Genomic DNA, 25,108 nt, shown 5'->3' on the forward strand with positions numbered 1-25,108 from the left:
TCAAACAATGGCCCTTGTTTACAGCACATAGAGGCCTTTTTCTACGGTGACTTTTCGGGCAATGTTATTCACGAATGAGATAAAAAAAAGATTTTGTGTTGGTGCACCACTGCCAATGGAGTAGCATGGCCCAATGATTAGTTTAACACTGATTTGTTAGTCAGGAATAATCTCTGAACGATGTGTGGCTCCACAAATTAGTCTGAGTATATTCTCACAGAGACCTGCTTCGTAGCAGCAAGTTTTATTCTGTGCGATGTACACTTTATGTCATGCACAATAACACTCGTTGATATTCACCCTGGAGGGACCTTTGGCCGAGTTGATGCCCAGATTAGGATTTAATTTCACAACTTGGCAAGTGTGAGTCGGCAGATCTAGGCACAATGTACCACCCTCTGCTGCCAAATGTATGATTGGGGTAAACAGATTTTAGTTGTTCTTTTTGTGTTTGAGTTTTCAGCCAGAGTTCTCTTTTACGCTTTGCAACTGGCATTGAAAGCGTTTATGTATTAGTTCCGTCCGTTCTTAAAGGGGGCATGATAACTCTTGCAAAAATGATCCAATATAAATTTAAATATATTTTTGTTGCTTTTAAGGAATTGTCCAACATTAAAACTGGCAAATCCAAGCCCCGTTGTCTAGTCATGAGCTACTTGTTGTTTCCTGTACATATAGCACGAGCACTATCGTTGTCCCTTATTAAATACTTATGAGGACAAAGCATAATCCATGCATATGCTTGGTTTTATTCCATATTCAATATATAGTTTGGTTTTCGATGTAAACCCAATTTTTTTTTATATATATTGTTGTATTTTTATTTGGGCATTTTTGTTTTCTAAAATGTTGCTAATTTAGTACCAACTTACATTTTCAAGAACATTTTGCTGCTAACATTGGCTGCTGTAGGCTGAAAATGAAACGAAGCACCTACAAACCTGAGGTTTATTTTTGTTTGCTAAAATGAAAGCCGATATGGGATCGGTTGTTTATGGTGGCACAGCAAGGTTCCTGTTATTTATGTAACTACTCACACCGGCTCCCAGATATCCTCCACGCAGTTTATCATGAAAATCTCGAGCGATTCTTCTCAACATTTTCAGACCCATTTCCCCAAAACTCAATTTAGATCGTTAAGGCAAATGCTTGGCAAGTAATGACCTTTTATGGACATGCGTTTGCCAAATACTCCACTAGAAATAAAACAAATTAGACGCATGCTGTAGATTACGTCCACCCTTTGGCTGCACTGGGGTATCTTTCACCGCCACTTGTTAGTTACGCCAAAAGATAATTATTCGCAAATGTGGAGTCTCCGGAGTTTGGCAAGTCCTTTCCTAAAAACAAACAATGAGTGCACGAATAATATAATGAAATAAAACCACTAAAACCCTGTGAACTTTCAAATAAACGCAATTCGATATCGAAATGCTCGATTGAGTATTTTGTTATTAACACGGTTTACATGAAAAGCCCTTGCACTTTATTTTCAAATATATATTTTTGGTCTTGTTAAACTTCATGAAGGTGTCCTCATGTCATCGAACTCCAAAAGGCCTGGAGCGTGCTGAATTGTGCGAGTATTAGTCTCTCGTTCATGCGTAGATTATACACAACATTTGGGCGGAATCGACAAGCGTTGAGCTTGAGAAAGCACATTGGCTGCGAGCGTTACAAAATATATATTTTTTTATAACACCATTAGGTGGAATATGTGCAGCCAGTACATATAATGGCAAAAAAGAACTTGTAATTCTTGTCCGAAAAAGTTTGGTATTTTTATGAATTGTTCACGTTGGTATTTATTTACAAAAGTTTGGTAGCAATCATTTTAATGGCCATATAGCTGCAGGGTAGAAACGTTGCCTCTTGTTAAACTGTGGCTTTGCAGAAGTCGCAGCGTGGGCTTTTGCTGCTTGGCAGGTAATATTTAATCACCCTGACAACAAGAGTGCTTTGTTTTCTTGACCGGCCGAAGCGTGGACGTAACATTTAGCATTTAGTTTTTGCCTTCTAAAGGCATATGCATCTCCAAGATGCATTGTACAGTAAGTTGGGTATAGAAATGAATGGAATTCCACCAAATGGAGAGAGGGGTTTAGCAGCTTTCAGGAGCTTAAGTACAAGTTGTGAATCTCGCCGAGGCTATTCAGTGACACTGGAACATACTTTTCCGCAATTAGATCGGATAAATAAAGGCATGAAGATAAATGGGCGAAAGTATAATTCGCCGGCGACAATCCTTACAACAACCACGTTGACGATATACTCGTGGAACTGATTGAAACTTAGAACCAAGAAGGATGCAAAGTGGGCCTCAACAAGCCATCGGGCCTCTTGGTAGCTTGCCATAATTTTTCACTTCCATGGTGAATTTGATGGATGGGTGTATGGAATTGATGTGTTTGAAAAATTGGTTCAGTGCTGACTAGCCACGTGGCCAGATGACGAAAGTGTCATCTACGTATCTCTTCCACAGGGAAGGACGTAGGGTGGATGTCAGGATGGCATCTATTTCAAATTGCTCCATGAATACATTCGCTATCACTAGTTATAAGGGAGAACCCATAGGGGGGTACCTTCATTTTGTTTGTAGAATGTACCATTCCAGATTAAATAAGTGTTGGTAAGGCAGTGCCTTACCAAAGTTGGTACATCAGGATTCGGTCCCTGTTGGACCAAGTCGAAACTGACAAGCAAATCATTTGGAGACAGTGAAATGTCCTTGAATTCAAGAAATCAAGTGAGCTGAGTTAAGTACTGCTGAGGTGGTCTTGCCTGTGAATGGAAGCAGGGTCTCAGACAGAAATCAGACCAGTTTGTAGGTAGGTGAGTTGATGGTAGAAACGACAGGATGGAGTGGAGTACCTCCTTTATGGATTTTTGGAAGGCCATAAAATCTACTAACAGGCAAAGGCTTTAGAGAGAGCTGCTTGGTCGGTTCGATTAGAGAAGTCGAATTGGTGATGATATTGTTGGTTTTTGTAGCCAGGCGGTTGGTAGGATCTTTGTTGATTTTGGTATAACTTAAAGTCCTGGGTTTTGTTGTTGTATGTGGGTTTATCCATGATGACCGTGGCATTGCCCTTGTCGGCTGAAAGGATGATAATGTCATCTCTCTTTTTCAATTGAGCGAGTTCAGAGCGCTCGTCCCTGCTGATGTTACTAATGGGTTTGTTCGAGTTTTTGAGGATGGCAGCGATTTCAGATCTTGCCACATCTGCTGGGATGTGACCCAAACCTTTTGAGGGCTACGTCAACCTGGGCAATGATATCATCCACTGGGATGTGTTTGGGGGGTGACTGCAAAGTTCAGCCCTTTAACTAGTACCGATTTTAGGCTATCGGAAATTGGACTGTTATTCAGATTGACGACAATCTTATTAATATCTAACTTTTTAAGATGTGGATCTGGCTTCTTTTTTTTTTGACAGGATGTTGAATTTAGCAATCGGGATAACTTTACATTTGCTTGACATTGTGGTAGCAGAAGAAACAGTCCTGTTATCTACAAGGTCCCAGTCAGATGTGGACATTTTATCGGTTCAGCAGTGCCACTGCTGGATTCCTTTTTCTGCCTGAGGACGACCACTTGTGTTGCGATCGAAACGTGATATATTATAATTGGTTTTTTACCCTTCTATCTGGAAACTTCAAGGACAGTGCACATTATCAGAGTTGTGTTTTTGTTTGCATTATGACTGCAGGTATTGCGGTCTATGCAAACATGACTCCTTGTAAAAAGGTCAGTTTTGTTGCCAGATAGAAGAGTAAAAAAACAATTATCATATTTTTACTGGCAAATGAGGTTCCCATAACGTGATATATTTTTTCACGTTTTTTTTTCTACCTACGTGACTTTACCAAAAGAACCAAAGAGTCTAAATTCTCCTGAACAAAAGGAAATAGCTGTTGGAGAAACAAAGCTGGAAAACACAACACAGTGCATTTTTGTATCTGGGCTAATTATTAAAAGGGGGTGATTCATAATTGGTTTTATTTTCCGTTCGATCGTGTAGGTTCAATGTCCAGTTTCTTTCAACAATATAACCCTCCACCACCTGACAGAGCCAATCAAATCGAGTTGTCACGTGCCAGTCGAATCAATGTGGTGGAGGGTTATATATACATGAAATAACATTGCACATACACAATGATCTAAACCCCAAAAAACTTAATCAGAATATTGGTTTTATCAGCTAAATCCCACTGAGCTATCAGCTTTTCCAGAAGTGACCTGGCCACAAATGAAAGCTGAACGAAATGGCTTATCGTGTGGAAACTTATAGTAGCCAAATACTCTAAATAATCTATGGTCCTAAATGAGTTTCCACCGGATGCATCTCCACCTGCCTTGACAATTGGCGTTGAAACTTTGAAGACTCCGTGAAGATTTTGCTGTACTACAAAAATGTCCGGTGTCTTCATTCGAACGTGGCCAAAGCTGGCTATGCCTCGTCCCCTCCTTCTCGTCTAACGTGATTTGAAATTAACAAAACCACACAGCCATTATGAACGTTTACAAACATTCTCAGTGCCCCACCCATCCTTTCCAGGCAAATGCATTTATAACCTTCCCACGCTACCCCCACCCCCCCATAGTATTCGCTAAGAGCGTCCCGTCGACCAACAATAGCCTTTTTTTACCGAACCTGTTGGTGATTTCGCACGGCCGCAAAGTGCTAACATCACGCGGGCAAACTACACGGTCGCCTCGCGTTTTTACGCGCGTTTACGTAACACGATTTTGAAATAGGTGGGTTAGATTAACTTACACTTGTTATGTGCGAACTATTGTCGAAATATCACACTCCAGCGTGTTGGCCTTGGTGTACAGAACACGCTGCGAGCTCATCATTAGTCAGGCAGCAAAGTTGAGCGGCGATGCTCTCCGAGGTGCAGCACAGCAACAACCACAAGCAAGGGCAGAAGCATCAGCGTCTACTTTATAGCGATGCTCTCTGAGGTGCAGCACAGCAACCACAAGCAAGGGCAGAAGCATCAGCGTCTACTTTATAGCGATGCTCTCTGAGGTGCAGCACAGCAACCACAAGCAAGGGCAGAAGCATCAGCGTCTACTTTATAGCGATGCTCTCTGAGGTGCAGCACAGCAACCACAAGCAAGGGCAGAAGCATCAGCGTCTACTTTATAGCTCGCCATATTGAAGATCTTGTCTGCGTGAACTTTGTCTTGTGCACATTTGTATACCAATATGTCTGGTAAACGTCCAGCCACATCCAAGGATGCCTCCAAATCCTTCTTTAAATAGGCTGTTACTATCTTTAATACATGTATGGCAGTATTGTAAATATAATATGTACTGTAACCAATAAAATATTTAGTCATAAGAATGAGGTTCGATAGTGTGCTCTCCCTAACCCCAACCATTCCGTTTATTTGTAAGCGATTTTTGAGTTATGTGTCGTTTTGTCAAGAACACCCCCCCCCCCCTCCGTAAAACGAGAAGTAGCCAAATTGCTAAATTATTTTGCATCAAAATTACGTATATGATGTCACTGGGCTGAAGCGATCAAACTTCCCACGTAACGTTATTTTACTCCAAAGGTGTGGCGTGGAGGACTGTACACTGTTGACCCCCCCCCATCACCGTTGACCCCCCCCCATCACCGTTGACCACACCGTGTCTCAAATCCTGCTTTTGTGGTCGTATTGTTGTGTGTGGTCCACAGACCAGTGCCAGGACACGGACTCGAGGCAGTTCTACCAGATCGGAGAGACGTGGGTGCGGCTTGTGGAGGGCTCGCCGTACATGTGCATCTGCCTCGGCAAAGGCATTGGCGAATGGAGCTGCAATCCTCAGACGAATTTGAACGAAGGTACGAAGGGTCGTGCATTTCAAACGAATTTTTATCCATGTCTTAAATAAGGTTGGATTTATTGTAATAAATATATTCATCTTGCCGGGTGGCTCCGTGGCAGAGCTTGCGGCTCGTAATAGGAAGGTCGCAAGTTCCAATCCTTGTTGGGGGATTGACTCTGCCCATACTTCCTCTTGGAAAAGTCAGCCACAGTGGTTGTGTCAAATGGTTAAGACACTTCCCCTGCCATATGAATGAGGAATTTCCACCACTGGCTCAGCAGCGGTGAAAACGGACGAGCTCCAGCTGAAAGCTGATGTTGATCAGAGAGTCTCTTGAGTAGTGTGATCAACAATCAATCGCCCAGTGGTTTACTCTCTTCCACTATCTTAACCATCTTGATCATGGGGTGCTGCAGTTTTGAGGAGATGGCATCTCCATCACCTGGTACGCAGGAGGTCGTAGGTTCCATCCCAGTTCCTGGGATGCCTGTCCGTACGTTTGGAGTCCGCGCAATTTCTCTCCCCTCAGTGATTGTCGATTTTTCTGTGGGTTCCTATGGGTTTTCCCTCCACATTTTAGAAACGTGCCTTTAGATTATATGGCTGCTACTATGAATTCCCACGTGATGATATAAGCCACTTCGATGGACTTTCATCATGTGTGGCCAGGTTGCCTCTGAAAAGGCGCTAATAGCTCAATGGGCTTCATCTGGTAAATAAGTAAATAAATAAGGAAAACAGTAAATTGAGGTTAAATCAATATTATTTTTCTCCTGTTTGTGAAAGAGGCATTTTGTATATTTAATCTGTAATTTCGTGTTCATCTCAATGTATAAATTTTCGCTGGAGCGTTGTTCATAATTTTCAAGAAAATTAGGTTATATTTAATTAATTAAGCTGTTGCCTTTTTTTGGTGGTGGGAAATAAATTAAAGGCTCAGGAAAATAAACCGACCACGAGTTTTCCAGTCGCCCCTAAATTCCACGTAATTTAGGGCCCGTTAAACGAACGGCCAGTGGCACATGGCAGTAATCAGCATTCGGTTTTGAGGTATGCTCGTATTAGGCTTAATGTTGCACATGTGGCAGTGGTTTAGTCCCCTTTCTGATAAATGTGTCGTCGGTTACGTTTACCTCTCAAACTGTAATTTCTGGAACGCGTTTTAATGCGTTTTGTTTTTGTAAAGGTGGAGAGAAAGGCCCATCGTGTCCTGTGTAGGTACAGTCGACTGGGCACTTTTCTTCAGCTCTATTTGCTGTCCTCTCCCTCCTTCGTAACTAAGTTACAATCGCTGCCGGTGAGAGGACTGCAATGAACGGATGTTCTGGCATGCTCGTGATTGGAACATCTTCGCCGGTTATAAAAATTTATGCTGGCCTGCCTACGATCCATCTTGGGTTTAACCAGGCTGGATTGTGTGAGGAGCTCACAAATCCTTAAGATGTGGACAAAGTCCCATCGGTGAGCTCCTCCGGAAGGCAAGGCTGCGTTGGCTGGGTCATGCAGCCCGCATGCCCAGCCACCGCATGCCTCAAACAGCTTTTGTTCAGCCGGCTAGAGGGGGCTAAACAAGCGCGGCACGGGCCAGAGAAGAGATGGAGTGATGTGGTACAGGAGGACGTGGAGCTGAGTGGACTTGCCGATGACTGGTACCAGCAGTGTCAAGATCGGCCTCTGTGGAGGAGGCTCGTGAAGGATGCTGCTGGGCAGTTAGAGGCAGTAGCCCTCCAACAACAACGGAGGGCAGAGGAGAGCGACGCTCACAACAACGAGCGAAGCACCGGGTGGCTAAAGCGCAGCAATTTGGCACAGTAGGGGGCACAGTCATCTCAGTCAGTCGACCTGTGGCACCTGGGTCTGCTCCGTGACCTCCTGCCAGCGGGCGTTCGTCACTTCACGTGCCTCAACGTCCACGTGGCCTCAACGTCCACATAGCCTTGCACAAGTGCCGTGGTGATGTCACCGCCACTTAGTGGTGAATGGCGGTGGTTGTTGTTGTGATTGAGGAGTCTGGTAGCACCATCGTAGTCGTAGTGAGGGCCGGAGACTTTGCGATTACTCTTGGTGGAAGCCTGAAGGATTTATTAAACAATTCTAAATACGGTAGTTTACAACCGTGCTATTATGAAAAACATGTGTGCAGCTTGACGTGATGAAGCTTTAATGGTGAGGGACCATTCCTACAATGTTGCCAGAGTCGAGTGATATACAACTGTATTCGTGACAGCATTGTGCTCTAATATAAATTCCTTCGTATATACACGAAAGCTCCCCCTCATAGCCTCACCAGACTGTTGGGGCAAGTGCTGTCAGAGGGCACCTCTGAAGGCCAGCATGGCACCACATCCGGCTGCCTTTGTCTCCCTAGTGACGATGTTTACACACTGTACCAGTCGACCTCGGGGCAGCCCAGGACAGGTTCAGATGATCGTCACTGGTGTTGCCCATGAGCGGGAATCGACCTCGGGCCACCGGGTTCATAGCACAGTAGGCTAACCGCTAGAGACAAAGATCCCCCGTTTAGCCTTAACAAACTGTTGGCACAAGTGTTGTTAGCGAGCACCTCTCCCGCACGCACAGCGGCATACTGTAAATGAGAACCAAAGTATCCACGTGGTCAAGTGAACCACGGGACTCTGTTTCCAACTTCCAAGGCACCCCTGCGCCGGTGGTGAGAACAGCCGCTGTTGACTTTTCGCACAGCGGGGTTCACATTGTCAACACCAGAAACCCGATGGGTCCGAGTCGACCACCAGCCAAGATTTGAGCCTACGAGACCACCTCCCCGTTCAGTCGAGTGGCTCTATCCCCACAGCACCAGATGGCCTGACGACACTTAAGTAGAACATTGTTCATGGCCAATGCTGTTGGTGCCACTGCACCTCGCCATTGCTTCCTTTCCACCACATCCCACAGTTTTCAGTTTCATTTTTATTCATTACGTATAGCCCTGTGAGCCATGCGGCACTTGACTCGGGTGCAACCGCAACAAACAAAAACATGAACAAAGAACATCTTAAAGTGACGACGCGCAACAGAAACATACAGGAAAAAACAGCAAAGTCTTCCTTCCAGAAAAAACAGTGGGATGCAAGTCAAACAATAACAACCATAAGTCAATTTAGATTAAAGTTATCAGGCTAACTCTGTACTTCAACAAACAAACATGGCTAAACCAAACGTTTTTTAAATTACCAAAATAAATCTATAAAAACAATGTAACAGTGATCATAGGAACTGTGATTCAAATTTAACAAAAAACGATATACATAACATGTACGACAAAACTTTGCAGCCATAGCTGGCAGCATGAGTCACTCCATAACAGCAGGAGTATCAGTAGGAGTATGTATGAATGTTGAACTGTTTGACCATACTTCACTAGGCTGGTCACTGCGGGTTTGTGAAAGGGCAGCCAAGTTTACAGCGCAGTGCGCCAATCACCACTCGTCACTGCTGTTCGTGCGCGTTAATTAGCAAAGTGTGACGAACAGCATTCAGCATTCGTATCCATGTATGGTTAACTTCTTTCGCACCGTACGTAGCCAACTGTGCTAATCGGAGGTGCGGGGGAAGGTCAACAAACTAAACAAAAAAACAGTTCTAAGGGAATGAGTTTTCAATCTCGATGATTTAAAAGTGCATAGCTCTTAGCGGCTTCCTAATATTGGAAAGAAGAGCGTTCCAGACGGCCGCAGAAGCGCGTCTGAAAGCGACACGCAATGCGGTGACCAATGCGGTGACCGTCTTTGCAGTGACAGCCAAGGCACAGTCGAGGTTCGACTTTCAAACTCTGCGATTGAGGAGTTTATTCTTCCGATTAGCACGGTTGGCCACGTACGGTGCGAAGGAAGTTCAATGTACACACATAGAATACAGTAAAACCTCGTTATTTCGGTATTTGTTAATTCGCAATTGGGGATAATTCAGCACAGCTGCGCTTTCGGCATATATACGGTATATTACTTATTCGCCATGAGCCGAACTGCCGTACCGAATGGTCCAATTCCGGCATACACATGGAGCGACGCCACGACCAAAACAACGACTCAGTCTGGTGACGGCAAGCGTGGTGAGCGTCAGTGCAGACCCGTCGCTTTGGACTTTACCTTGTTTATGCACTCTGTGCAAGCCAACCCTCTCAGAAATGTCGTCTACACCCACATCAAGGAGTAATAGAAAGGGACTGAAGTATAAATCCCTTAGTCTGTGAGATAAAGCTAATGTGTTGGATGTAATTGATGCAGGTGTGTCAATGTGTATGGTGTGTGAAGAATTTTGAAAACAAATTTGGAAAAACTATTTTATTGGGGCAGGAGGCATTGTGGAGTACCACTGTACAAAATTCGGAATATTGGGTAATTGGGCAAGGCCAGAAAGCCCCATGTGTCGAATTAACAATGGTTTACCGTTTCAGTTTACAATCGTATTAACTTACAAAGTAGTGAATCGTCTTGCCCCAGCCTACATCATTGACCCATATGCCGCCCTCGAGGTGCCTAATATCTGGAGATGCAGATCTTCTCTGCATTCCCAGGTCGAGGTTTGGGTCTACGGGTGAGCGAGGTTTTGTCCCCGTGTCGCCCCCAGGCTATGGAACGCTCTTCCACGAGATATCGGGGAACTCTCCGAGTCTGTGGACATTGAAATACGTCTTAAAACCTATTTATATGCTTCCGCTTATTCATCTTTTAGTTCATTTCGTAAATGGATTCTTAGAATGTATTTCGAATATAATTATTTTTATGCTGAGTGCCTGCTGCTGCTATGTCCTGTACAGCACTTTGAGGTCCTTGATGAAAAGCATGAAATAAATGGAATTGGAGTCGAACCCTCCTCTTAACGACGGTAATTGGTTCCATGAAACCGGTCGTGAAGTGATTTGGTCATGGAGTATAGGAAATGTGCGTTAAAGGCTTAATGCGTTCTGATAGCATCGAAAGTTACCCTTTTTTCACCCAAAAAACGTACTTTCTAATATTTAAACAATGGATATTAATACATTAAAATACTAACACCAGTATAAACACATAACATTAAAAGGAGCATGGTTAATCAATGCAATAATTCATTTACTGTACCGACAACAGCCTGTCGTTAAAAGGGGAATGGTCGGTAAGTGAACACATTGGGCTCTGTGGAGGCACTTCACCGCTACACACTACACTACACTATACACTACACTAGTCTACACTATACACTACACATTGGGCTCTATGGAGGCCCGTCGTTAAGCGATTAGTCATTAACAGGAGTGGTCGTTAAGCGGGGTTATACTGAGAATGAAACAATCGTATGCATTTTTTTCCAAATGCAGCAAGTCCACCTGGTACCGTTGCTGATGCTGCAAGCCGTTGGGGGGGGGAGAGGGGTTGCCTCGCCTCGCGCTCTTTTGGCACGCGGCTTAGTGGTGGGGCGGCAACTCTTCTGCTGCGCGAGGAGGGGGAGATCTTGCCCCTACATGGTGAAAAATGTCCGAACCGCTTCCCTTGAATTGTGCGAGCGGCTGCAGCCCAGAAGTGGAACGCCATACGATGACTGTGTGGTGTTTTTTTACTTTGAGGTGAACACGCGATGTGAAATGTGCCGCTGGGGGAGCGAGATTTGAACCTTTTCAGATTAAACAAATGAGGCATGAAACGGTACTCATGGGGCTTTAAAATGCATGCCGCTTGCTGCAGAAGTTGAGGCCTGCTTTGGATACCTGTTTGCCAATGTAATGCAAAGGTATTTTGCAAACATACTACGGTGATATTGTTACCATTAAGTAGTGAACGTTGAATATATAAATTAATATTTTATTACGTATTTTTTTTAGATGCTCCCTTATACAAATCTTGATTTGGTGTAAATATTTAACCACATGAATCCACTGCTGAACAATTGTGGCAGTTATATTCCATACTTTACCACACTGATCACGACGGGTTGATGGAAACGGGAAGTATAGATGTAGGGAGCATACCAGAACAGTACATTGCATTAAAGGGTCGTGCGCACTGCCCACCATGTACCTTTGCAACCTATAACACTTGTTATGCATTGTGGTCATCCATACACGCAATGTCCAGGCTCAACCTTTCAAGATGCTAATAAGGTCAGTTGCATTCTGGTTGATTAAGTCCTGGGCCTGATTTTCCATATTATTAATATAGCACATTAATATTTACACAATTGTTGTACGCTGCTGGGCATGTCTCAGTTGTGCGGTGGCCACAAAGCGATGCGCCGTGTGGGTTACTACACACACGCACATTCATCTACGTCTGCTCGTTTAGAGATGTGCGGGAAATGACAAACGACTCGGGCAGGCGTAGATTGAGGACTGGATTCGCTCGCACGAAAGCAGCTGCGGTGTTTAGTAAACGTTTTGTGCAGATGTGGGGAGAGGAGGTCCTGGTCCGAAAGTATATTTGTCATCAACTGGCACCATCTGTACTAACGTCTCGCTGTTTCGACTGGACCTCTGATGTGATGAGGCGGCCCACATTGGCCGTGGGTTTTCCAGCCACAACAGGATGTGGCTGAGTGATTCTCGCGTGTGGCACGCTTGCTTTGACAGAGCAGCAGTGCGGTCACGCACCCAGAGGGGCCTGCGCCTCCCCCAGCTGAATATCAGTTTTTGTTTCTACTCTGTATTTATCTTTAGGGTTGGGCCACTTTGGTAGTTTTCTGCCAACATTTTATGCACGAGCCCTCCACCACCTGACAAGATTGTCAGTCACGTCTACAAATTAATTAATTAATACGTTCCGATGTACTGATCGAGTTATAAACAACGTTCCTCCTCACCGGTGGCAGAAGGCTTTTGAATTTAACATCAACGCCTGATGGCGTTTTTGTTCCAATCTCTTTGAGCTTCATCAGTTGGCAGTGAGCTCCATTTTGCTGAATTTTTTTTTTAAGCCTTCCTGGGTAAAGAAAATCCTATTACCTCACTAACACCCAGGACACTGCCACTAACCGTAGATCAGCATGTGATATTATTGTCACCCAAAGTAAAAAAAAAACGGCAACTAAAATGTCAAAAGTTTATATAATTGTCTATACATAACTGAAAACTTTTCTGTCTTCTAAGGCTGAAGGAAATAAACCGCGAGGTTCCAAGGCGGAATTTGGCATCCAGAGTCCTATTGTTTGACAGTTTCATAAATAAACAAGACCCATATCAGAATATGACTGCATAATGCTTCCCAGCGTGTGATCGTACACAACTACGCACTTCCGTAGCTTGATATAACTGCATCGAGCAACGGAGTTGTTTGATGGTCCGTACAACTGATGAATTGCCAATCTTTATGTTCATGCAACAACCCGGGGTACAGTCGAGACCTTGGTGTGTAATGTTTGTATTCCTAGTATTTATAGTACGTTGCATTGTTTGTTTATATTTATAGTAAATTGCTTTGTGTGTGTGTGTGTTTTATATTTATTTTTATAATATGAGTATATTGATTCGTGCGAGGTTTGTATTAATACTTTACTTGGTCTGTGTGTATGTATGTATAGTACATTTGCTTTGTCTGTGCGTGTTTGTTTTTATTATGTTTCCTCGTCCGTGTGTTGGTATTCAGAGAGTATGTTGCCCCCCCCCCCCCCCCTGGTCTGTGTGTTGCGCAGTAAAAACCCCCATCCAAGTTTTCATCTCGGACGCGTCGAATCAGGCCACCAGCTCCCACCCGCGCATCGAGTGGGCCAACACCCAGCTGCCTCACGTCATGGGCTACTTGCTCCGCTGGAGACAGGTACCGCCCCCTTCCGAAGCATGAGCCCGGCGGCGTCTAAAGCATTTCCACTAGCGGCATTTTCCTTTCGCTTATTAGCGTGCCTTTTGCTAACTATGTTTTAATGATCAGAATATTTATTTATACTGGAGGAATCCGATGAGCTAGAAAGCTCTCTTTCACCCATGTTCCAATTAACTGTGAGCGCTTTTGTAATTATTTAATGTTTGTAAGCAATTGGTGCAACAACAACAACAACCCAAAGTCTTCCACCCCTAAGAATATTTAACGATGCCAAACAATTCTTGGTGCTCTTTGCACTCCTATCGTATTTTTTGTATTATTTGTTGTTGTAAAGTTTTGATGCCGTGCCCCTAATGCACATTTGTTAAAAGAGCTTCATAGCTCATCAGATTCCTCCACTATAAATATTCTGATTCTGAATTCACGGTCTTCTCCGAGGCAATAGTTCTCACCTCCATAGGTCTTGGCACAAACCTACCTCAATAAAAAAACAAGTAAATATTGCCCAACCTATTTCCCTGTTTTCTCTTTGAGAAGTTTGTCAATGCAGGTTACCATTGACGCCTCATTGCAAACACTCGGAGTATCTTGAAAATAATTGACACGCTTGTTTATCCAGTAGAGGCTAAATCATTTTCCCACCATCATTCGCACTCACTTGTGAAGCTATAAATGAAACGGCAGCTGGCATTCTGGGTAATGGCACCTAGCCAGAGCTAATAAAACAGACGGTAGGATTTTGAGTTTTTTGGGGGATGGCCAATCACAGCAAGGTGTCGTAAACACAAAAATATGGTTGGTAACAATTTTGTTATTTTTTTGTTGAGTATAGTGAAGTAAAAGTAAAACAAATGAAATGGGAATTAAATTCGGAAGAGAAGAAAAATCGCCGTAAAATCTGCAGTGCATTAATATCGGAGGCGTGTTGCCAACTTTGCTCGCCGGGAGAACATGTGTGCAGTTTGTGCCTCTGCCACCGAAACCTCCTTAAGAATGCGTCGAGCGTGCCGTTGCGAATTCTGAAAGCACGCCCCGTTCTTCGACTTCCCATGTCACACGCTCCTTCAATGACTTCTGTTGGCAGAAAAACAGCCGTCTGTCCTGGCGGGAGGTGTCCGTGCCGGCACGCCTGAACTCCTACACCATCACTGGGCTGAAGCCGGGCCTGACGTACGAGGGGCAGCTCATCACGCTGCTGGTGTCCGGCCTGCGCGAAGTGACGCGCTTCGAGTTCACCACCTCGCTTGTCACGCACCACTGTAAGAGCTGCACGCCTGTCGGTGTGTGTGTGTGTCTGACCTGGCGCAGGTGCCATGGTGACGTTACTGTCACTTAGTGGTGAATGGCTGATGTTGTTGTTTTGTCGATGTCTTGAGCTCGGCAACCCGAGTTCGATTCCCGCTCACGGCCAACACAAGTGACGATTATCTGGACCGGTCCTGGGCCTCCCCTAGGTCGACTCGGCCACAATTGCGTACCCACTGTGACACAAACGGCATTTTTCGATTAAAACGCCCGCAGTATTTGGGCAGCCTCTGGAATCGAACCGTGAACTTCGACAGCAGGTGGCAGACGAGCTAGCATGAGGCCACGGCACCGCCTGATGTGGCTGGTTGTGATTACCGGAGAAATATTGTACGTGGACGGTAAATGTTGTGAGTTTATTCTCCAATACACTGGTGCGCTGAAGTAATAACGAATTGCCATGTTTTGTTTACATGAAAAACCTTACTAATTGGCTGTGTCCGGGTGACACATTTATGTTTTTGCGACCAACATTATTCACGACACATTTATACTTACGTGATCTAACCCAAAAACCTTCATTATGGACATTTATATTTATGCAATTTAACTAAAAAAACTCTTATGGATGTTGCAGAAGAGAGAGCACGCTTGGGATATTTTCGTTGTGACGTTCGTAACCTGCAGTATCGATTTAACATGAAAGAACAAAGTCGTGAGCAAGATGTCAGCAAACGCTGACCTTACACTCGCTCCACTATCGCTCCCCCCCCCCAGTCACCCGAGGAAACGAGGGTGAGACGCGACAGAGCTCGTTCGTCGGGGGCACCGTGCCGCCCGTTCTCTCGGGCGCCTCCGAGACGATGACCGAGATCACCTCGAGCAGCTTCCTCGTCTCCTGGGTATCCACCTCGTCGTCGGTGTCCGGCTTCCGCGTGGAGTACGAGCTGAGCGAGGACGGCGCCGTCACGCACCGCCTAGGTGAGCCCCTGCGGCCGCCCGTTCCCTTGTTGCCGCCAGGCATACCGTGGGCACGCACGGTGCCACGGCGTTTGTGCGCGTGCCACAGGGGCGGCACGGTGGGTAGTGGGACCTGGGCGAGTGGCGCCAGCAGTTTTGTCAGCAAGTCCACTGCGCCTTGATCTATCCCTCTTGGAAATTGCAGCCCGTTGCAATTTCATTCAAAGTAATCCGAACCTCCGTTGGAAGGTTTTTGAAATATGGATTTGGTGGAGAGTTGTGAAAATATGCTGGGCGGAAAGAAAACAACGCAGATGGAGAGAGGGAGAGAGAGAGGTTCTCGTGTCAGGTGAGAGAAGAACGTGGACTCCTCCGATTAATCGGGGGGGAAAGGAAGATGCCCTGAATTATTGTGGGAGGTGGTAGTGAGAGGGAATGGCGTTGCTGGAGGAAGTGATTGAGCAAGTCGTAGTGGGATGGAAGAAGCTCATCAAAGGAGAAGGTTCTTTGGGAAAAGTCCAAGAGGAAGAGAAAGGTTGATCACTCTAGATCAGTGTTTTTCACTCATTTTCAGAGGGGGGTCGCTTTTATCGATAAGACATCATCAATATGAGGGCCGCCACACATTTGAACATTGGGTTTGACAGCACGGTAATGATGGAGTGTTTTCACATTTATGTTTTGTCGGCGGCCTCACTAAAGGCCACTAGGGGCCACCAGTAGCCCACAGTCCTTGCAATGAAGAACACTGCTCTAGATGTTTAACAAGGAAGGACATGCAAACAGATGAAGAGATCAGTTGAAGATGGAGTGACACTGAGGGGAGAATTGTACCTCTGACGGTGCACGGAATTAATTAATTAAAGTGTCATATGCAGCCCACTATGAATCAGATTTAAACGTGCAGCCCGACTAGCGGTCAGTGCAAAACCTCCACCACCGTTCCCATGAAATCTCACGTGAGGTGCAGGCATCACCTAGTGGCAGTGCAATGCCCCTGCCCCTCAATAGTTCTCCATCCGCTGGCACCTGAGCGCGCGCACTTTGGCCAACTGTTTTACAGTGTTTATATAAAATCTACAAGCGAAAAAATATGCTAAAGTATATATCTGACAACATTTAAAATCTGAGATTACCCTTCCCTCACTTAAATTCGGTTTAGTCGAAACGGTGTTTTATTCGGGATTTATTTCATCTGCTTCCCAACCGCTACAAAATTCCTGACTTCGCCTCGATTCCCGCACAATGAAGATCTGATGGATAGGAGGACTGAAAAAAGAGGTGTGGTGTGTGTGCAGAGAGAGACAAAGTCTTGGGTGGGGATGGAGGAGACGCGACGATAGACAACATCGGGCGGGATGAGTGTTGACATGGGTTGTAGGGGCAGTTTGGTCGTGGGGGTTTTTGCCACCACGCTGGTTAGTGTAGGTTGCTTAAGGGCAGAGTGGGGGTGGGCCCAATCTAGATATGAGTAGCCACTGATGTTAGCCGTGACTGAGAATGAAACTCGGGATTCATACCGCAGTGTGGTAGCCACTATGTTGTTAAGAGGAAAAACAAAAATAAAAAACTTTGAGGAGGTTAAGGTGTTATGCTTCCAAATCCAGAATTTTTCTTGAATTAATTTGAGTTGGGAACCAACGAGTCATTGTACCTGAAGTTCTTGAACTTAATGACCGACCACAATTATTTGAGGGTTTCATCAACGTCTTAAGAAAAGCGCTTTTTTACACACCGCAATCCTGCTGCTTCGTCCTGAACACGCCGGTGCGCGTGCCTTTTCTCATATCGCCAATCAGACCTGCCGAACACGGCCAACTCCGTGTCACTGGAGAACCTGCTCCCTGGGAGGCGCTACCACGTGAAGGTGTACGAGGTGACGGAGGGACAGGACGACTCTCTCATCCTCATCACTACGCAGACCACCGGTAATGCCGCACGGCCCTCCGCACCGTCAATGCTCACTGTGAGTGTTACCTGAAGGCGATTGCCGGCCATTGAACGATTCGTCGTTAAAAATCTGTTTTGGCAGCAAGAAGCAGTGGGAGGGGGGTGGGGATGGTAAGATTTCTGGCTCGGGCATCTGTGTGTTCTTCTTCCCCTGTTGGTTTTGCCACGGGTTTCCTCCTGGTTCTCTGGTGTCCTCTCGTAGCTGGTATTGGTCAAACTTCTCGGTGCTGAAAAATTGCCTTGCAAACAATTGGGATTACACGCAGCAGCAGCACCCCCTACTGCGAACACTTGGTGGGTATCCTGAAAAAATCTTGAGACAAAGAGGCTATCTTGTGTAGACAAGCTAAATAATAATAAAAAATTATCATTCTCAGGGTGCGTGCATCGAATTGTCCGTCCAAGAATAATTTACTATGTATGCATTCTTTGGGTCTTTTGGTAAAGCCACGTAAATAGAAAAAATATGTGGCTTTACAGAAACACTCAAAGAATATGAATTCCTGCAGTCAGGAAAGCTTTAAGTCAAGATTTATGTTTGTATGTTGAACTTTCACACCGTATGAAGCCAACCGTGCTAATAGGATTTATGCCGGTTATTTGCTGAAATACCGTTTGGCCAAAGGTGCTCGCTTAACAGCACTTGCTCCAACAGTCCATTAATGCTACACGAGGGATCTTTGTATTGGATATTGAGTATCGTAATAAACACAAGTTGCATATTAATGTCTGGTGTCTTTTATTTGTAGGGATTGACAGGCATCTAAATATCTCGATATAGGGGTGGTTTAAAATTATCTTTCAAATCTCAAACATTTTGAGCAGCCATTTCAATGTGCGTGTGTGCGTGTGTTTTGTATGCAGCTCCGGATGCCCCTCAACAATATGAAGTGACAGAGGCTACGGACACATCCCTTGTAATCCGCTGGATCGCCCCAAAGGCTCCCATAAGAGGTAAGGTTGTACTGCATCATCGCTTGATATAAATGGAGTTGTAAAAAAGTCACGTGATTTCCTGCTGAAATGAGCACTGAGGTAGAAATTCCACATTTCTATGACGGGGGTGAGTTGTCCATTCATACGGCAACCACCGTTAAATTCCCCGCAAAGTTGTTCTCACTTTATCGTCTCCGAATGATTGGCAGTTAACTTCCCACCTGACAACCAGGATTTGAATTCACAATCTCAGAATCTGAATATTTATTTACACTTTGAGGAATCCAATGAGCTATTAAGCTCTTTTTCACAGATGTCTAGTAGGGAGCAGGTCAGAACGTTACGAACAACAAAAATACAAAATTACGATAGGATCGCAAAGTATAGGAAAGGTAAACAAATGACTGGGAAAAATTTTTATACAAATAAAACTCAACTATTTTTTATCTTACCAAGTAACCTTCCCATTGTGTACCGCTCCCTCTACCGCTGAGCCTCCTGCCTTTATAAACAGACTGCCTCAGCAGATTTCTCCCTCTTTTTTTTCACCTGAGGATGATTGCTTGTTGCGATCGAAACGTCGTGATAGTTATTTTAAAAATTATTATCTTCTATCGACGTGGCTTTACCGAAAGACCCAAAGAATAGTGCATGTTATATTTGTTATTGTACATAGCAAGGCTAAGTTTTGTTTAACATGTAGGCTTTCGCGACCAATATTGTCCAAACAGGAAGACGACTTCACATTTTGGCTGATTGCCTGATGAAGCTGGCTGTAATCACCAGCGAAACTTCATACTCGAATTTTAAATATGGGTTTCGTTCACTCTCCAACACACTGTGCTGAAATAGTAACTAATTAGCACGTTTTATTAATGTGACAACCTTACTGATCGGGTGGTGGCAGGTTTAACAACAGATTTATATTTTCAGGATCGAAACCAAAACAACAATTGTGGAAGGCTAAGTATTATTGAATGAAAACTTAAACTAAAAAATATTATATTAAAACTATATATTCAAGTTAACTAAACTGCTTTTAAGCTAAAAGTAACTAAACATTGTGATAGAAATTTTGTTCAAATGAACCATTCATTTAAATGTGTCACTTTTTACAGCTTAAGATGTCACATTTAAACGTGTGTATTCCCCTCTTCATATGCACTTGATTATAGTTTTTACTCAACGAGTCCTGGAATATTTAACGATGATTTTATGATTCGTAGTTTTCACTCGCTCTCAGAGAGAGTGATTTAGATTCAACATGGGTGTGTAGTGAGGGAGGGTGGTGCAGTGGTTTGCACGCTGCTTGACAAACGAGACAACCCGAGTTGGATTCGTGCTCATGACCAACACCAGTAACGATTTTCTGAACTGGTCCTAGGTTGACTGCCTCATGAGTACCTGGTGTGGTATGTAAACATTGCCACTGGGGAGACAAAGGCGGTCGGGCATGGTGCTGGCCACTCACTCCCTTGTGTACCATTCTGGCCTTCATAGGTGCTTGGTAAAGCACTTGCCCTCAGTCTGTTAAAGGCTACATCGGGGATCTTTGTGATCCACCAACCCTTGTTGGCCTTACAGGCAGAGGTCGCAATCGGGTACCCGATACCCGTACCCTACCCAATACCCGGCCGGGTACGGGTAGCCGTTTGCAACCCTGGTGCGGATGGGGACGGGTACGGGTACGGGTAGGCTGTGAGTCACTGGTGAGTAACCGTTTGTCACTCATTTGCCAACGTCTTGTCTCTTCTCACAATTCAAGTTCCTTGAATCAGCCCACCCGCGCCTGCAACATGGCTTCATCCCAGAGGTCGCAATCGGGTATCCGATACCCATACCCTACCCGTACCCAGCCGGATACGGGTACCCGTTTGCGACCCTGGTGCGGCCGGGTACGGGTAAGGAATAAAAACCCGTTTGCGACCTCTGCTTACAGGCCATCTAATTGAAAACTAATTTCTTTAGAACTGCTTTTTGTCTTTAGTTTGTACTTCCCCCGTGCCTCCCTCTGATTAGCACGGTGTTCTATGTACGGTGGTGCGTTGAGAAGTTCAACATACACACACGCACGTACACGTGCCCCCCCATCCCTCCCACTACTGGTGGTTAGGCTACCCTGGCCCGTAGTGACAAGTGTGTGCTCGCGCGCTGCTTTCTGCACAGGCTACCGCATCGTGTTCACGCCCGTGGAGGAGGGCTCCCGGCCGGAGCTCGCCAGCACGGAGCTCACGCTGCCCAGCGAGTCCACCTCGGTGACACTCAGCGGCCTCGCCCCGGGAATCACGTACAACATCACGCTGACGGCCGTGGGGGAGACGCAGGACAGTGAACCCATTTTCATCCAGCAGTCCACACTGCCTGGCACGGGCCAACACCGAGGTATAATGACATTTGCGGCCCCGCTTGCATTATCCGCCCAGTAAATATGTCTGTTTTTTTATTCATTCTTAGTTTTAGTATGCACTTTTGTACGTCTTGTTTGCATTTGATGTCCAAAATTCCTGCTTGGCATCATTCTTTTTATTTGCCCCCTTTTATTCACCGGGGAATGGTGATTACGTAAACTTAGAACATTGTTTTTTGCTGTAAATAATATGATTCGGAATTAATCTTTGTGTTTGGCCACATAATGATCTGGCCAAGTTTCTTCAACTCACCGGTAAGTTCAAACAACAATAATAATCGGTTTGTTAAAAGCTTGTACACCACGTGACAATTGCATTTCAATGACGATATCAGGTGGTGGCAAGTGTCACGACATACATTGGGCCAGATAATTATGAGGCAAAACCCAAGCGTATCTGAATCATGATTGTATAATTTAACCCTCAATTGGGATTTGAACTCGACCTGAACTCGACCTTCCAAATGACGGGCACTTTGCCACCATAGCACTACCCAAGGGAGAGTGCAGATGATCTGTGTAATGAATGGTTGGAGAGATGATGGTGCACTAATGTGGTAAAGGAATGCCCACCACTGGGGTAGAATTGTCTGGCACGAGGAGCGTCATGTGACGAAGGCATGTAATTCGGTGTAGTCGATGCTATTCAGTGACGGATATCATCGATTGCCAGGTGGCAAGGACTTCAAACCTCTAAATCTGCCAGTTCTATCCCGTCGCCTCGTCGCAATATACATTCTGTCATCTCGCACATCCTTGTGTGTGCTACTTAGCCATGGAGTCTGATCATTTATTATCAACCTGTGTGATATGAATGAATTATCAGCAGATTATTATTTGTCAGGATAAATATCTAAGTGGTGAACATTCATACTACTTTGTTTTTATCATTGGGTTACATTTAAAGCAAATAAACTGTTACCGGTGCTTTCGAAATCCTGCTGATTGATATTTGTGTGAGTGGGTAGTGTCCGTCTTGCGTCTGAAGCTCACGGTTTTGTTTTTTGTTCTTCGCAGAATTGATCCTGGCATCTCCGACGGACCTCCAGTTCGTCGCCGTGACCGAGACGAAGATCGTCCTCATGTGGAACCGGCCCGTTGCCCCCGACGACGCCGTGATGGGCTTCCGCATCGTCGTCACGCCGCTGGGGCGGGCGCAGGAGCCGTTCCGCGTGCCGTTCACGGAGCACACCTTCGCCGACATGGATGGCCTGCAGCCAGGCATCACGTACCGCTTCGAGGTCTTCGCCGTGTACCACCAGGACGGCCAGGAGAGCCAGCCGCTCGTCGGCGAGCAAACAACACGTACGTCCACCCCCCTACCGCCCCCCCCCTTCACTGCCCTGTGTGTGCGCTATACCCGCTCGGCGGAATTGGGTCCGCACGGAACCCAGGAAACAAATTTTCTCGTTTCGGTCCCTTTTTGACTGGCAAAGCCACAAACGCCACGTGGTAACGTCGTCACGCGTGGTGGTTTTTTTGTTACGCCATTAAGGGTTAGTTGTATTTGTTGTTGTCTATTGTTTTTTTTCCTCCTTTCCTTCGGCAGCTCGCTAATCGAGAAGTTTAAAGGGATTGCGCTCAGGATGGTCTTGTAATGATAAAATAAATAACCATTTGTAGCCTTTATTAAACAATGTAAGTCTTTAAATCTTGACTTAAAGCTTTCTTGACTGCAGGAATTAATATTCTTGGGTCTTTTGGTAAAGTCACGTAGATAGGTTCAAAGAAAATAATAAAAAATAACAAGCTAAACCACCCTTTTCCTGAAGACGACCACTTGCATTACGATCGAAACGTCGTAGTTTTCTGTTATTTTTTATTATTTTCTTTGAACCTATTTACGCGACTTTACCGAAAGACCCAAGAATATGAAAAAGTCTTGGTTTACTACTTAGTGAGTAACAACAAGCACTACCTTTCAGTATCCATATCCATCTCTCTCTATACCGTATCTCAACTGTCTTACTACCATGTGGTAGTTAAGCGCCACCCCCTGTTGACGTCACGCACAAGGTCATGTTTTCTACACTTGTAACGGATTGTAGGCAATTTAGCATCTGAATTATTCTGAGGCAGATCATCGTGTGTAAGTTTATCTCTGCATGTAACTCGCCCCGATCTGACCAACTTATAGAGTGTAGTTTCTACTGTGCACAGTAAAATCTGCCTAGGCCATTGCCGTGCAGTTTATCCATGTGTCTGCCGACCCAAATCAAAATCTCATGTTATCCACGGGGCAAAACTTCAAAAATTCACCGCGCGACGTTGAATCCTCCGTTTCGCTTTCTGCCGGGGCACAGTGGTCGACGCTCCGTCGGACATGCGCTTCGTGGAGATCACCGAGATGAGCGTCACCATCAACTGGACGGCACCACAGGCCGCACTCGACAGCTACCACCTGAGCTACGGCCCCACGCGCGCCGGCGCCGGGCGGCCAAAGTCGCTGGCCTTGTCGCCCGAGGCGCGGCACCACACGGAGCGCGGCCTGCGGCCCGCAACCGAGTACACCATCACGCTGCGCTCCGTCAAGAATGGGCAGCGCAGCGTGCCGCTCAGCGCCATTTTCACGACACGTACGTCTCCCTCCCCCCTGCCCCATGGCTCGCGTTTCCGTCGGGCGCAGGAGCATCATCATCGTTGCCGCTTTATCTTGTCTTAGCATAGTGTTTTTGCCTGTGTGTGTGGAACAAAAATCTTTGAAGAGCCACTTTTCTTTCTTCCAGTGGGGCTACATTTACATTGTCAAACATTTGAGCTTTGAGTACAGTGGTACCTCGGTATACGTCGTTAATTCGTTCTAGAAGGTAGGACTTATACCGAAAATAACGTATACCAAATTAATTTTTCCCATAAGAAATAAAGGGAAGGGAAATGATCCGTTCCTGAGTATAAGAAATTATATTTGATATGGCATATTATGCATTAAATGGGGATGTATAAAATAATTTAGACACTACTTATTACTAAAATGCATACATAAATTAAAATAAATGCATAAATAAATTAAGGGTTGTGCACGGGTTGTGCACTGAACGAGATCTACAGGCAGACTGAAGAGCGGTGCTTTGTTTTAGTCGTGAACGGGGTCTACGTGGGTACGCAGCGACTCATCCCCACCCATACAAGTTCTAGCAAGCACGTCGTATCCCAAGCAAGACGTCGTATCCCAAGACATTTTTTTCTCGTCAAAACACGACGTATACCAAATTCGACGTATTCCAAAGCGGTCGTATACCGAGGTACCACTGTATTTTGGTTTGTTGAATGTTTTACCTTGCTGCTGTTATGGCCTTTCTAGACTGATTGCAACGTCCCTTTTTTGCAGTGAAAGGAGGGACACTTAGATGCAGTGTGCACTGTTGAGCTGCTTGCGTACTCGTGACGGGCGTGTGGGTGTGTGTCTGTGTGTGTGTGTGTCTGTGTTGGTGTGTGTGCGCGTTCTCTTTGTTGCCTTTCCCAGTTGAAGCGGGCTCCCAAGTGGGCGTTCAGGCTTATCCTCATCCAGATACCCAGCCTGGCACTCCTTCTGACTTGCACCCACATCGGCAGCCAGGCGCTCATCCGCGTCAGCCAGATACTCATCCACGCCAGCCAGATACCCATCCACGCCAGCCAGACAGCCGTCCGCACCAGCCAGACAGCCGTCCGCACCAGCCAGATACCCATCCGCGCCAGCCAGTTGTCGGCCCTTTTGACACGTCAGAACGGACAGGGCCTTTGCCCGGATCTCTGCCCGAGATCATCACGGAAATCACGGAAACGTCGCTGACTTTCAGGTGGAAACCCACGGCCAGCGTCTCGGTCCTGGTGAGTAAAAATTCCCTTTCCCGTGTTTTTTTGAAAGTAAAAGTTGTGGTAGTAGTGACATTAGGAAAGGTATTTGGAGATCTATAGCCGTTGGACACTTCATGTGCCAGTGTGTGGGGTGGTACTCAATTATATTGGTGGCCCTGAGCCAGCCTTGGAAAGTCCACATTCCTATGGCAGGGAGAAAATATCAATTAATTAAAGACAGTCACTGCATTGTGCGCTTT

The 25,108-nt window shown here is 45.5% G+C and overlaps 1 protein-coding gene across 4 annotated transcripts in view; it reads left to right on the forward strand.

Annotated features, from left to right (window-relative positions):
• LOC144938130 (tenascin-X-like) overlaps positions 1–25,108 on the forward strand; it is a 150,829-nt gene that overhangs the window by 33,314 nt on the left and 92,407 nt on the right. For all 4 annotated transcript variants that reach the window (XM_078865842.1, XM_078865843.1, XM_078865844.1 and 1 more), the window contains exons 13-22: positions 5,695–5,841; positions 13,446–13,570; positions 14,658–14,832; positions 15,596–15,799; positions 17,578–17,706; positions 18,593–18,682; positions 20,831–21,046; positions 22,089–22,376; positions 23,375–23,647; positions 24,535–24,881. In XM_078865842.1, coding sequence (XP_078721968.1) covers positions 5,695–5,841; positions 13,446–13,570; positions 14,658–14,832; positions 15,596–15,799; positions 17,578–17,706; positions 18,593–18,682; positions 20,831–21,046; positions 22,089–22,376; positions 23,375–23,647; positions 24,535–24,881 — 1,994 coding nt within the window. The remainder of the gene's footprint in view (positions 1–5,694; positions 5,842–13,445; positions 13,571–14,657; positions 14,833–15,595; positions 15,800–17,577; positions 17,707–18,592; positions 18,683–20,830; positions 21,047–22,088; positions 22,377–23,374; positions 23,648–24,534; positions 24,882–25,108) is intronic.

The sequence above is a fragment of the Lampetra fluviatilis genome, chromosome 21 (assembly GCF_964198595.1).
Source record: "Lampetra fluviatilis chromosome 21, kcLamFluv1.1, whole genome shotgun sequence".
Taxonomy (NCBI): Eukaryota; Metazoa; Chordata; class Hyperoartia; order Petromyzontiformes; family Petromyzontidae; genus Lampetra; species Lampetra fluviatilis.